Genomic DNA, 15,296 nt, shown 5'->3' on the forward strand with positions numbered 1-15,296 from the left:
ACAGACAGAAAACGAGTCGGCCAAACTACGACCTCATGGGAACCGCGGAGGATTTGACGAACGAGTTATTCGCCCTCCAACGGCACCGCGAGCTCCTCCGCCATCAAATCGAGTCCCTCTGAAAAGAAGACGCGTCTCTCTGGAGAGACAACGAAGACCTCTGCAAAGACAATGAGGACCTTGAAAACGGAGGCGGACTCTGTGGCTTGTACGGAGGCCAGCAGCACGTTAACCAGCAGCTGACCAACCAGATCCGAGATGATGAAGATGAACATTAAATTAAAAATGGAATGACACAACTGAACTGTGCCGGTCTAAGAGGAAGGACGTACACGACCTCCAGACCACCAAAAAAACGTCAGGACAAGATCATCAGAACCACAGGAGACGTTGGCTTTATCGCCGCTTCTGCGACCAAAAATAAATAAATTCATAATTTATAGCTCAGGATTTATTTATTTCTACACTTTGACTCCATATGATGTGATGGATTCACGACCAGCTGGTGCAGCCCAGTTCAAACGTCTTCCTGTTGATTCTCTCAGTGTTTCCTACTTCTTATTGGTACATAATGTAAAAAAATCAGTTTACAGTGCAAACCCTCAGGGCTACATCTGGAACTGAAGCTCATCTCAGTTTCCAGATGATCTCCTGGATGAAGGTGAACGTGAAGCCCTGCGGCAGGTGACGCAGGAATTAACAAAGCTCATTTAGACGGGAAAACAAACAGATTTAATTTACGCTGTCTAATGCAGTCTCTGCAAGTTCATCGAGCATGACTAAATCTGTAATAAACATGAAGAAACGCTGTGGTGCTTTGGTCCTGACATCCCAGAATAATTGAGGGTCTTCCTAATGAAAAGGTCCTCGGTGATTAAAGAGCTGCAGGAGTCATCGGAGCGACTGGCCCACGCTGTAATCACAGCTAATCATGTTGTCTGTGTAATTACAGTTAACCACGATGTCATTAAGCGTATGTGTGTGTTATTGAAGATGAGCAGTGTGAAAGTGTGCTGCGGGATAATTACAGTGAAGGTTACAGGAGCCACAGTGAAGCCAGGCTTCACACCACAGGATCCCTGTTGACCACGAGGTCATCAGGTGACCGCGAGCTCATCTAATTGGCTTCGTTTGCTGATTCTGGTGGGCAGACGGCTGTCAGAAAAGGCAGTCGAGGCATGTGAAAGGGCAGCCTCATTAGAGCCCGGACCCCCGCTGAGCGACGGGCATCCAGCCATCGAGAACTGACAGACCTGAGGGACAATCAGTCAGCTGCACTTTAGTCACACGGAGACAGCATCCAGATCAGTTTTTCCTGCAGTCAGACGTAAACCAAGGAAGACGTACACTATATGGACAAAAGTACTGGGACACCTGGCCATCACACCAACAGAGACTTTAGTGGTGTCTCATGCTAAACACACAGACAGTCAGGCAATACACAGAAGCTGGCTCACAATCTCCGTTCCAGTTCATCCCAAAGGTGTTGGATGGGGTTGAGGTCAGGGCTCTGTGTGGGCCAGTCAAGTTCTTCCACACCAAACTCATCCAACCATGTCTTTATGGAGCTTTGCTTTGTGCACTGGGGCACAGTCATGCTGGAATAGAAAAGGGCCTTCAACAAACTGTTGCCACAAAGTTGGAAGCATAGCATTGTCCAAAATGTCTTGGTATGCTGAAGCATTAAGATTTCCCTTCACTGGAAGTCAGGGGCCGAGCCCAAACCCTGAGGAACAGCCTCATACCACACCTGAAGTCAATAATAAAAAGATCTGTCCCAATATTTTTGTTGATATGGTGTAAGTTTAGATGTTTGCACAACAATATATAAAAATGAATTCTAATAAACATAAAAGAGGGTTTTGCACTCAGCTGGACTTTCCTCCAGAGACCAGTAGGTGAGTGTGTGTGGGCGTGTGTGTTTGTGTGTGTGTGTGATGAGACTGAACTCCAACACTGTTGCATGACGGCCTCGCATCTTCTCGCCCTGACTGAAGACGCGTCGCTCGAGGTTACTGTGGTGTTGGAGGAAGCTGAGGGTCACCCCTCCCCCTCTGAGATAAAAGGTCAGTGGTCTTCTGTCTGTCTGGCAGTTTCATGTAAGTGTGTGAAGGACGCTTCTCACTGAGGTCTGCGTGTTCATTTCATCTTCAAGAGCTCAGATGATAATCCAATCAGGAGTCGAGAATGAAGGCTCAGCAGGCTGCAAAAGGAAGCTTCCTGTAAACGCAGCGTCAGCTCTGAACACGTCTGTTCACCACCACAGACCGACCACAGACCCCCTCAGCTTTGTGTCACTCTTTGTCCATCGAAAGGCACCTTTAACTGTTAGTTCACACTCAAACATCAAACATGACAGTTTTGCCTTTTGGCGTCTTTATGCTGTTAAACGACTCATCCGAGCCTCAAAGAGACAAACCGGAGGACTCGAGGCGGCACCGGAGCCACTTCGAGGAGGAACTCACTGCGGTCTGGAGGCTTCGGCCTGGTCTGTCTGCAGCTTCTCTCCGCCCTCCACCTCCATGGTGCAGTAAACGATCCGGTTTGGAGCCACAGACTTCAGACCCTGGACCTCCACGATCACAATCTGAAAGCACCAACAGGACGTTACTCGTGCTCACAATTAATCATTCTGACTATAAGATCTGATTAATCAGTTCATTTTATTCAGTTTTACTGCCATCAGCCTGCGGCTATGAGGACTCAACGTTTCGGAGGCAGAGAAGCTGCTCTGCTGCAGCCACATGACTTCATTAGTGTTAAGATCACATCTGAATAGACTTAAATTTTACATTTAAGATGTGAGAACGTCTTCCTCCTCTGCGTTTGTCCACTCAACTCAATGATATTCATCTTACAGGACTACAAAACAGAAAAGAAAGCCAACGTTTTTCCTTTTACGGCTTTTTCTTAACTGACTGTTTACAATATTTTAGATTTTATGTTGGGGATTTTATTTACTCCTGTTATATGTTTTGAGTGTAAAGCACATTGTGAGTGTGACATACATTTTCATTATTAGTACTGTACAAATGACTTGAAAAATGATCAGAAAAATCAGAACTGGTGTTCAATAATTTCTTGACGATCAACCTGTTGAGCACTAACGATCAACGCGGTTCACACATCAGTTCACATCACACCTCCAGAGTAAAAGACAGCACGACGTCGGACTTGGACAGGACGTCGCCCTCGTCGCCCATGTCCAGGAAGGAGTTGTTCATGGAGGAGCGTTTGAGCTTCTGTTTGAAGTCCGGACCTCCTTTGGACACCGGCAGACTCTCCAGGTTCGCCATGAGCAGGTTGACCGACGAACGCAGCTCCTCCACGTAAAGAGGCTCCATGTCGGCAGAGACGAACTCCGGGTGTCTCTTCTCCTGCAGGAAGCACACGCAGCCACAGTTAATCCACGTGCACTTCATGAAGCAGCTGAGCAATCTGAAAACATGACTACAACGTCAGCTCCACAGCCTCCACACTCACAACAAGCCCCTCGGAGCTCCACTCCAAACCCAAAGACAGAGCTCGATTCGCTGAACCGAGCGAAATAAAGAAGGCATCTTAACTGAGGGAGACGCACTGAGTGATACAAACCACAATCAGAAGTTCTGTAGGATTAGGAGGCTGTAATTTGGATAGTCAATGCACAGTTTCAAAATGACAAGAGCTGAGACTGAACCAGGATCTGCAGAGCTGGAGAGGTTTCTCTGAAGGCGTGTCGGTCAGAAGCCCTGCTAAAATGAAAAAGCTGAAAGCGCAGCTTCAAAGTTTCACAGCATTACAGCATGACGAGTTTGGCTTTGATGGTCAACAGCAACGTGAGCCGCTCACCCTGGAGATCCTCTCGGCCAGCTGCAGCCTTCCGTCCAGCTCTCTGCGGATCTGAGCCGCTTGCTCGTCCACGTTGTCCAGCTGAAAGAGAACAAAGAACAGAAACGTGAAAGGCTACGTCAGTCAGCCCATCAGAAAGCTGCAGGGTCAGTCAACCAATCACAGCAGGAAGCAGAGACACAGCAGGAGACGCGGACTCTAAGGAAGCTCAGGTATGTATTGATAAACGAATCAGCGGCTGAGGTGGTTTACAGCTGACAGTAATTAGCCAATCAGGAGTGAAGGTCCGAGATCAGCCACTTCACGAGGATGAGGACAAAGCGCCTCTTGATGAGGTGCAGCACAGACATCAGGTCAGTGACTGCATGTTAAAACTGTTCAGCTGCAGTTCCTCTGACGTCCACCAGGTGCTGCTCCAAGGAAACGCTTGATGGCAAAACCACTAAGTTCTGTCTTACAAGGTCCCAGTAGTTCACTTCCCTGAACCTGTTGTTTCACGGCTGTAAAGACATGGGGAAAACCGCCATCGGGTTCATTTTGGAAAAGCTGAAATCATCAGAAAACAGACAAAACAACAAACTTTGAATTTCATTAACAGTGATGTCCAACTCTTACTGCATTGAAGCAAACCAGAAAAACTCAAAATTCTACATCACATTTTCTAATTTTTTGGAACTTTTGCATTTAAAATTAAAGAGAGCTGCTTCCTACAGTCAGGTCCACCAAGACCCCGACACCCGGCTCCTGTGCAGGTCAGGGTTTGTTATGTGGGTCTTCTCACTGTGGTTTAACAAGCATCAGTCAAAGTTCCTGAACCGATTCTTGCCTTTTCAGGCTGTAAGCTGGCACATATTCAGCATTAAACCTGGTGAGCGTCGGCGCTGCAGTCTCACCTTCACCACAGGCAGACGAGGCCGTGCTGTTCGAGAGCTGCTCAGCTTGGCGTCGGCGAGACTCAAACAGGAGATGAAAGCACGGAGGAAATTTAACGAGGTTTGCTTACTGGGCAGAAAGCTGCGCCTCATTTCACAAATCTGTGATGAGCAGAGGCGTTTGAAATGCCAATCGGAGATAAAACGGCTCTGATGGAAACAGGCCTGAAGCCAAAGAGACAAGTGGAACCTTCACAGCCGACAACACAGAGAAAAGATAAGCACTTTAATCTGAGCCCGGACCAAAACGGTTCCCACAGAAGAGTTCAAAATCAGCCGTCAGTGTCTCATTTACAGAGCGATGGGACTTCCTTTAGTCACGCTGAGGAGCCTCATGTCGGTTTGAGACCCTCCTCGTCCCGCCAGCGCAGCGTCAGCTGGACGGGCTGTGGGACGAAACGCTCGCCACGCGTGGTCCTCAGACCGACACGCACGGCTGAGACGCCTCATGTTTGTGGGTGAGAGGAAACAGGAAACACTCCTCCTTTCATTCCTCGTTGTTGAACGTTCGTTACTTATTTGTCATTTTCTACAAGTCTTATGAGATGTTTTTGATTTAAACTTCCTGTCTCACTTGATGTTCTATTTTGTATGGACCTGCTTCGTTTGGATGACTTTGCCTTCTCTTGCTCTCGTGAACGTGAAACGGGCTTCCGATTAATTCTTTATGTTTATTTGAAGCAGTTTGTCTGCGCTGATGCGTTCGTGGCCCATCAGTCGGCAGCAGCGATGAACTTTTTGTGGTCAGAAAAACATCCGCTGCATGCTGGCACTTTGCATTCCTGGTCGTGTCTCTGGTTTAATTACACTCAAATCTAATTAACTGTACTGAGATAACAGAGCTCAGGCTGTAACAGCACATTTCAGCAGCATAATTAAACAAAGAGGTTTATAAACCAGATTATGAAGTAACAGCAGCAGCCACTAACACAAATAAAACCTCCAGCACGGAATGAAATCCAAAATATCCGTGCGATTTTAGCCGCTCAACAAACTCAAGCAGTTTTTGTGGAGCTGGAGATCCAAAGGCAGGACTGAAAAGAAGCGACCTGTAAAGATCAGATTAAAACGTACGACTCAGTCAGTGAACTGGTTTGTATCTGCTCACACACAGCGAGATACACGAGCTCTCAAATGATAAAAACTTTTCAACTAAAAGCTTTTCTATCTGACCTCCACCCTCCAGTTTGGGTCCGAGATTCTGAGGCAGACGACGAAACAGCAATAAATCTGAGCTTCATCAGAGCTTCTATTGATTAATCTGCCCCCATAAGACGATGACACACCCACAGTTTGGCTGCATGTACTAAAATTAACACACACACAGATCAGAGCACATGCTGGCTTTGTTACCATGACTTCTATTATGTGGTCTTTGCTGAGACTTTGCCTCATGGAGCATTTCTATGACAACCAGCCTTTACATGAAGCTGTTAAAGTCTCAGAAACGTGTCAACACGTCAGAGAGGCAAAATCCACACATCGAACTGCTGGACGCCGACCGACAAACACACAGAGGAAGCACTGAAACACCACACGTTTCACGTCATTAAGGCTTAGTGGCCTCCTTCCGTCTCAAAGGCTGCGTTCGGTCCTGGTCCAGTGAGTTCACTGGACTCAGCACAGCTAACAGACGCTACAGCTAGCAGCAGTTAGCAGTTAGCCTTGAGAACAAGTACAGCCAGGTCACTGAGAGCTGAGGCAGAGCAGCCAGAGGACATCAGTGAGATTTGTATGAAATACAAATAATTTCATACACAAAATATGATCCACTTTCACCAAAATAAAATAATAAAGTTGTGTTTTTGTGCAGGATTCAGTGATTTTCCTGGTTCATCTAAGGCAGAAAAGAAAAAAGGATCACGTTTAAAACATACGCAGTCACGTCAAGCGAAGAAAGAGCCAACTGAGAGCTCAAACCGAAGACGTGTCTGATGGACTTCAGCCATTAATAACGATGGACACAACCACAGAGCCGTCTGCACATTTCAAAGTCCAAACACAGATCTGTAGATATTGATTAGACGTTCAGAAACCTGATCACATGCACGTGAGCGCAGATGCAGCGACACCTCAGTCATACTGTAAACAGCTTCCTGCATCATAAAGACTTTGTTTCACTGCTGTCTTATTACAAAGCGAACAACCTGCTGCTGCACAGACGGCCGATCACAGACTGATCACTGACAAAGAGATGAAAGGCTGACAGAGAAAAGACACAATCACACACTGCCGTCAGTCACAGACGAGAATCAAAGAACAACAGCTGAAAAGCAAGAGGAGATTTAGTTCAAATGGCAGCGACTGAGCAGGAAACAAAACCCCGAAGAAGAAGAAGGCGGCAGATTTCTGAGCTTCGTGTCGCTGCAGCCTGGAGCTGCTGGTAATTTATTGAGCTTCATCTCCCTGCCTCCTGCTGCTAATGAGAGACGACACACACAGAAACAAAAGAAATCAACAGACGCCCTCCAAGGCCGAGCAGGCCCACGGTTTCTCATACCCGTGAATAAAAAAAAAACAACAACAAACAAACTAAAAAACCAAAGATTATTGTCTTATCAGTCAGCTGTAGACAGGAGCAGCCTGTGAGCAATGACACAGGATCATTAAAACTGCTTTAAAAAGGCTTAGTGCTGAAAAGGCTCAAAACGTGAAAACGGGTAGGACTGCGTTCCCGTGTTTGCTCCACCATCACGACTCTGCAGAGCTCCACACTCGCCGTGGGGTTCGCTCTCAGACTCCACTTGTGCATCCACCCTCCAGCGTGAGGCCGACTGTCAGAGCAGACACACAAACACACCAACCCAAAGGACCACATCTGGTCCAGCTGGCTCAGCGTCCCCCGGGGGGAAACAGACCTCAGTCCTCTAGGGGGCGACACAGAGCTAATCAGAGCGTCTCTGCGGACACAAAACAAACATGACATCTGTGGAGGAACGTGGACTGAAGAGGTGACGGCACAGCACGTTTTAAAACACTCCTGTGTGCTGAGTGGTGCTCTAAAAACAACAGGAAGTCAGGACTCGGTTGTCTCACGTATCAACGCAGCACTCGGAGCTCGTGAACTGATTAAGGTGCGTTCAAACCCTCAGTGCCCACTTGTGAGTCATAACTCGATCAGATCAGATGCACGTATCTTTAGATTTGGTGAGAGTTTGGCTTGTGGATGTCGTTTTCTGTGACACCATACCATACTACTCAGCGGACTGGAGCCAGACACACATGGTGGACTGTCAGAGACCAGCTGATCCGAACACCTGGACTCTCCCTCACTCCACAGCTGCAGCTCCTCCTCTCCTCCTCTTCTTATCTCCCTCCATCTTCTCCAGCTCCTCTCTCTCCTCACATCTCTGCAGTTTTATCCTCCTCTGCTCTCCTTAGATGTGCTTCGATTTTATTTTATTTTTCAGACTTTTGGAATCTGTGCATTTCGCCACTTGTGAACTCAGGAAAAACGACATCACATTACAATACACTGACATTCACTGGCAGTAACTGATGACTGCTGCTAACTGTGCTATAATGGGAGCTTATAAAGACGAAGAGCAGGGCTCGTGACCACGCAGGGCTGTGCGATATGACCAAACTGTCACATCGCGGTCATGTCTTTGAATTTTGGCATCACTGTGCAGTGAAGCGTGTATCTTCTCATGGGAGGTTGGCTAACGTTACAGCTCAGCTGAGGAGGGAGACATTAACGTTAACATCCCGACCCAACACGAGCACGAGCCTCCAGTCCACGAGCAGATGCCCGGTGAGTATTTTTTGGTTCTTTGAGCACCGTAAGCAAAGTGTGACCTTGTTCCATTGTACTCAAGACAAGACAGACGTCTCTACAGGTGACATCTTCAAAACAACACCAAAACTATCCAGATGGATGAAGAGCACCACAGGTAAGGGGGAAAATGTGCAGTTTTGACTTTGGGTTGAAGTGTCCCTTCAATGAAACCCTGGATACACAGGTGAGGACTTAAAACGGAATTAGCTGCTGTTTCTTTTAATTCTCCCTCCTTCTTCTTCTTTCTATTTTGGCCTCTAACAAAGCAGGACAATAATAGAATCTGTCCTGGCAACAGACACACTCTGGTTGTTGTACAGGCGAGGATGATGTCTCAATGGGCCGTGAAGTAATCTGTAAATGGAAGCTATTTATGTTCGGCACTGGTCACAGCGAAGGAAATAATCAGCAGAGGAGAATCGCAGAGGATTACTGACGCACTGTTTCCTCTACAGAGTGGTGTTCAAAGACTGTAGAAAGACTCGTGGACAGGCCTTTAAAGTCTGCCCAAACAAATTAACAAAGAGAGAACAGATTTTCTCTGCTCCCTTCCATCCAACCAAGTGGATATCTTTGGTTTGATTTGGCCACCACCCTCCCCGTCTGTCTCCCTGGACTCCCGTCTGGATGTATGGAATTCTATAATGGAGGTGCAGTGTCCACGAACTACAAGTCCCAGAATCCATCCTGATTTTCTTACGTGCGCACCGAGGGCGTCTGGCTGCCATCTGTCAGCATACCCTCACTCGACAGCATCTCAGCATCATTCAGCCATGTCCAGCAGCGGCGGCCCAGCTGGGTGGCTGCCCAGCGATGGTACAGAGACACAGAAAAGCTGACGGAGAGGAAAGACAGTTTAAAAGATTTAAGATTTAAAAGGAAAGGAGCAGACAAATGCTGAATGCGCCACTGAACAACTGCAGTCACACAGAGTAAAAGGAAAGTTTTGCATTGGAAGTATATTTTGCCTCCATATGAACCCAACCTGCTAATCTGTAACTCTAATCTCTGTAAAGCTGCAGAGAAAAGGGCAGCTGAATCATAGCTGGATCTGTGCTGCTCTGAATCTTTGCTGAAGGGATGTAAAACAAATCAATTATGGATTAAATTCTTGGTTCACGAGCACGACGCTGAGCCGAATCTCGTATCCACAGCAGCGCTGAAAGAGCAGAGCTGAGAGGGAGCCATCGATCACGATGAATAAACCGCCGCACTGCAACAGGAGCTTTCCAGGAAGAGTCCCATTTCACTCGTTGTTGTGCAGAGTGAAGAGGCAGCATCGGGACTCCAACTCTGACTTTATGGTTGTTCAATGCAAACACAAGTGAAGGAGCGCTGCAGCTGCACAGTTTAGTGTATGTTCAGTCCCATGAGGCCACTTCCTGTCCTGACTCTGCTTCCGTCTTCACGCCACAATCTTCATCGTGAGCGCGTGTCAGCCATCCCACACTTGAAAATACACCAAGTGTGCTCACAGCGTAGATTCAGTGAGCGTCTAGTTACTGTGCTGAGACGCTGAGACGTTCACGGTGCCCTGCAGTCTCCTGCTAATGAGCCCGTTTGACCATCAAACTCCACTGCAGCTATGATCCAAGCTGAACTTAGTGTAATCAGTTTGAAAATGACAATATCATACATGCAGTCCAGCGCAGTGAAGAATGCTCAGATGTGTACATTGGTGAAACAAAACAGCCACTCCACAGGAGAATGGCACAACACAGGAGAGCCACCTCCAAAGGACAAGACTCAGCAGTCCACTTACATCTTAAGGAAAAGGGACATTCCTTAGAAGACAACGATGTCCACATTCTTGACAGAGAGGACAGGTGGTACGAAAGAGGGGTCAAGGAAGCCATCTATGTTAAGTTGGAAAAACCTTCACTTAACAGAGGTGGTGGACTTAGACATCACCTCTCTTGCACCTACTATGCTGTCCTCCCATCCATACCCAGGAAGTTTCACCCCAATTCACACGAAATCCATAAGAACAATAAGTCGTGAAACGTCTTCAAGTCAATCTTCACAAGTCCAGACGCCTTGCTTTAACTCTTTGAGACGTTATATCTACAGAAAGTTTGAACAATCGGTCCAATTAATCCTGCTCTCTGGGTCATGACTTTCAAACTTCTATAAAAACCTCATTAGAGGAGAAGAATTACAAATACAGTGTGTAAAGGCACGTAAAGGCCTGCACCTGCTGGCCTCGCAGCTCACCTGGCAGGCGTTGTACAGCAGCTGGTGCTCAAACTTGCGGATGCCGAGGATCTGCTGGAACATCTCGTACAGCTGCTCTTTACTGAGGATGAGTTCTGACACGGCGCTCAGGTGAGCCCGCTGTGGCTGACGCCGCATGTCCTCATCCCCCCTGTAGATGGCATCGTACTTGGCGATCCAGGAGCTCAGGACCGTCTCTTTGCTCAGGCCGTCGATCTCCGGGAGGCTTCGGACACGACGCTCGATGTTTTTCTTGAAGACCTCGCGAAAGTCGTTAGCCGAGCAGCCGCCACTCTGAACCATCCGGGAAACACGCTCGCTCTTCAGGAAGCCCTGCCAAAGAGAGAGAGGGGCACAGGACAATCAGCACTTATTTAACTTTTAATTAGCCAGAGATGCCACACTAACAGAAAAGATTGTTAAAGAGCAAAATGCTTTTGGTTTAACCCCAAACACAAGTTTGTCCGGATCCTTTCTGAAATGCTGTCAGGCTCTCAGAGTAACTATCTCAGCCTTTTAGTGGACTCAACTTTGGTGGACCAAGTTGAACCAAAGGACTACACTGCAGACATGTGGGGGATGCTGGCCGAGGTCACCTGCTGGACCAGTTCCAAAACATCTGTACGAATCATTCAGACACTAGCAGATGTGAACATATGACCCAGGTTTAAAAGTACTGGAATTCCTCTTTAAGACTTGTGGTGCCACAATGACGCATTAATGAATTGTTTACACAACTAAATCAAAAGTGTGTGAGAAAGTGGTCATTTTTAGGATTTCCAACTAAATCGGACAGTTTGAACCTCCTCTTCAGATGTTTTATGAATTCGGCCCTAAGTTGAGACTGAACGCAACAGGTTATCAAGTCCACCTCCCATCTGGGTGAGCGCCTGTTTAAACACACCGGTCGAATGAATACATTAACTTCAAATTCATCGTTCTTAACGGACAATGAATAACAATTTTGCTAACTCTGGGTTTTCCTGTCTGCCTGATCACAGTAATTCAGTGGCTCTAATGTTAAAAGGCGCAGGTTAATTCACATTTTGTTTCGGTTGCTGATCAAACGTGATGCTCCCTGAGCCCGACAGAGGAAAGATGGCTTCATACAGCAGCAGCAGCGGCAGCAGCGGCAGCTCAGTGTGAAGTTAAACAGTCTCTCAGCTGGCTATTAGTGGCTCTGAGACTCGCACATGCAGAACATCGGTGGGAAAATGATTCATCTAATGGAGGCCGAGAGCTCAGAGAGCAGCGGCTGACACAAACAGACACATCATCATCATCATCATCATCATCATCTCAAACAGGAACAAAACATTTCGCCCAGTCAGTTTCTTTCCATTGCAGATGTGCATGAATTCATCTCTTTCCTGAACTGATTTCAACAATCTGAATTCTACAGTATTCGGCACAGGGGGGAAAACCCTGCTTTAACAAAAACCTGGAGGCTGTGGAAAACAGCAATACAGCATAATGTGATAGCCCTGATTGACATATACTCAGCTGGAAACAATAGAAAGGCAACATCCTTAATGGCTGAACTCATCAACTCCAAGGATTTTTGTGAAAAAATGCTTATTCTGAATTTAATGTCTGCAACACATTTGAAACCAGATGGGAACAGAGCAACAAGAGCCTGAGAGAGTTATGGAACAGTCCACAGGTAAACAGGCTCATTAATAACAGGTGATGGTATCATGTTTGGGTATGAAAAGTGGGATCCTCCAAAAGTTGAGTCATTCACAAACAAGGATGGACTGAGGTTCACCACCTTGTGAAACACATGTTACTATGAGCTCAGGAAAACTTTGTGAAACTGTTGTCTGTAAACGCATGCCAGAATCTTTGGCTTTCTGGTTCAGTCTTGACAGACACAGTTGGCCACAGACACAAAGGCCACAGACACAAAGGCCACAGACACAAAGACAGCTGAGGCAGACTGGGACTCACAGGTTCCCTGGTTCATGATTCACTCTTCATAGCAGAGACAACTGAACTACTGAAGACCAGCGTCAATCAGAGAACTGAAACACAAAAAGAACCTTCTGACCTTCTGAAGGCTTCTGACACCAAGCACACCAAGAAAGTGTGCAAGGCCCTGCTGAAAGACCTGCGCGACAAGTTCTGCGGTACACATGATATTATTACAGGATCCAGCTGTGGACGCCGCCATCGTCCAGTCGTTGAGACTCACGTCTCCGAACTGTCTGCTCGGCTGGCACAGAAAGCTTCACGGCCCCGCACCAAGTGGACAGATGTCCTCCAGGGCATAGCCTGTGCTCTGGGTTCATCTTATGAAGCAGCACACCAGCAGCTGCAGGTGAAGGAGCTTTGAGGCGTTGCGTCAAAGTCCACCATTTTAAGATCACTGGGCTTTGTTACACGTTTCTGCATGGGTTTTCTATTATTTTCTACTATCAATTTGAAAATAAATTCTTTAAAACTTATTTCTAATGTCTGATGAACTTGTTTACTGAGAGTTGTAAGACAGATAATCAATATCAATAAATCATTCACTCGCCACCCACCCAACCTTATTATTCTCTATTGATTTTCTCTGATTTAGAGACATTTTATTGTGTGGAGCATCACAAGCTTTCCAGGTGAATTCTTTGAATCTCTTTATGTGTGAAAATTTGCTTTAATGACTGACTTTAATGATTCGAGGGGAAGCTTTCAGTCCTGTTAAAAGGTTCCACGTGCTCAGTCATGTCACCGCAGCGATTACAGTCGAGCATCTGTGGGATGTGAGTCTCCCCACCGAGGCTTCCTGGGTAATTCTCACTGAAGCGTCAAAATCCTAAAAATCATATTTTGCGGCAGGAGTAATAATTTCTGATTCATGATGCCCAGTGGGATGAAGACACAGATTTTAGTGTGTGCTGTAGTCTGCAATGATTTTGTGTAATTATACATAATGGAAAACACTGACAACTACTAACAACAAAGAGAAAGTTATTCTCCATGAGCAGCCATTTTATCTATTCTCTGTTGGTGCTCAGAGCTTATTTATTCATGTTTGATTTAAGAATATTGTATGAAAATATGATCATCTTAATTTAAAAAATCACAATCATATACAAACACAAAGTTTATTAGTGTTTTTATCTTACACTTCAAACTCAAATCTCCATGAGAATCAGCTGTGGGATCACTTAATAAAACATATGTTGCATTATCTTTTCATTATTAAGAACTTTTTCTCTGGAGAAACTAAAACCAACAACAAACTGATGGAATTGATTATCCACACATGGCAACAGCTTTCCCCGATAAGCCTTTCAAAAACAGAAATCGCACATTGCTGCTTTGAAGAAGACCCGTCATTTCACTGGCTTTGCTTTTCCAAAGCCGGTCTAACTTTTTGCACAGATGCATTCAGCTCCGTCATTACCTCTGCGACCAGCATCAAGGCAGAACAACGACACCCCTTCACTTATTTGTACGTTTTATCCCGAACGACTGGGCTGAAAAACGGCCCAACGTCTCTGCCTTGGACAGGCTGCGTAACAAGGGTTTAAAGCTGATGAGCAAACAAATCCCAAATCATTCCAACAGAGTGTGCACCTCAGATAAAGGCCACTCAGACTGCTGATAGTCTGAAGGTTTTCGTGTGACATAAAATAACACGCCCTGACTGAACCGGCCTCATGAGAGCCATAGACCTGCGGAGCGTGAACCAACAGCAGATGGAGCCGAGACGACGCTGTACGAGTAATGATGTGGAACAGAAATCACGAGAAGCTGAAGAGTCTCAACGAGGAGATAAAAGAGAAAAAACAGAGAAAACTATTGTTTTGGTGTCAAAGGAATCAGCGGAGACGCGTGAAATCAGCGGGGGCGACGACGAGCGGCGACACGGAGAGAGTCCTCTTTATGGTGATGAATGGAAATGGGCTAATGTTAAGTGGATGAAGAAGGAGGCGACAGATGTAGCTGCCACCAGAGGAGCCTGCTAACTAACAGCAGCTCATCTCTCTCTGCATCGCACAAAGAACAAGGAGACATTAAAGAGCTCCTGCTGGAGGGGAGGACGCACGAAGGCCAAGGACTATAAAGCCGACTGAAGATGAGGAGGCAGATGCTGGAGTTTCTGCTGAGATTAAGTCATGACTGTGTGAAAAGGCTTCAGACTGACTGCCAGGTTTGTTCAACAGGCGTGTTTCATTTTTTGTTTGGCTCCTAATCCTTCAAACAGACACTAAAAAGAAAAACCAACAAATGACTGTAACACACTCGGGGTTAGAAACAAAATGTCTCCACCTCTGAGTGAGATTTAGCTCCTCGTTAGGAGGTTATCTGCTCTCGACAACAGCTTTAGCGAAAATAACTGGAATCGTAGCTTTGTGATAAGCCGTGGTGAAACATGACGACGGTAACAAAATCACAGTCAACCTGATAAAGCAGCTTTAGAGAGAGGAATAAAACCTGCAGTGTCCAGACGTCTGACAGAGTCAAGTCTTATCGAGACCAATACACAGAGAGCAGTGCTTACTTTAACCCAATGAAGACATTAAACAACTGATAGAAAATCTCAAGGA

At 46.3% G+C, this 15,296-nt stretch overlaps 1 protein-coding gene across 5 annotated transcripts in view; it reads right to left on the bottom strand.

The window, feature by feature from the left end:
* cadps2 (Ca++-dependent secretion activator 2) overlaps positions 1–15,296 on the bottom strand; it is a 129,950-nt gene that overhangs the window by 76,135 nt on the left and 38,519 nt on the right. For all 5 annotated transcript variants that reach the window (XM_046393067.1, XM_046393066.1, XM_046393065.1 and 2 more), the window contains exons 3-6: positions 10,756–11,088; positions 3,832–3,912; positions 3,144–3,377; positions 2,466–2,587 (exon numbers count right to left, since the gene is read on the bottom strand). In XM_046393067.1, coding sequence (XP_046249023.1) covers positions 2,466–2,587; positions 3,144–3,377; positions 3,832–3,912; positions 10,756–11,058 — 740 coding nt within the window. In that variant the 5' untranslated portion in view covers positions 11,059–11,088. The remainder of the gene's footprint in view (positions 1–2,465; positions 2,588–3,143; positions 3,378–3,831; positions 3,913–10,755; positions 11,089–15,296) is intronic.

The sequence above is a fragment of the Scatophagus argus genome, chromosome 7 (assembly GCF_020382885.2).
Source record: "Scatophagus argus isolate fScaArg1 chromosome 7, fScaArg1.pri, whole genome shotgun sequence".
Taxonomy (NCBI): Eukaryota; Metazoa; Chordata; class Actinopteri; family Scatophagidae; genus Scatophagus; species Scatophagus argus.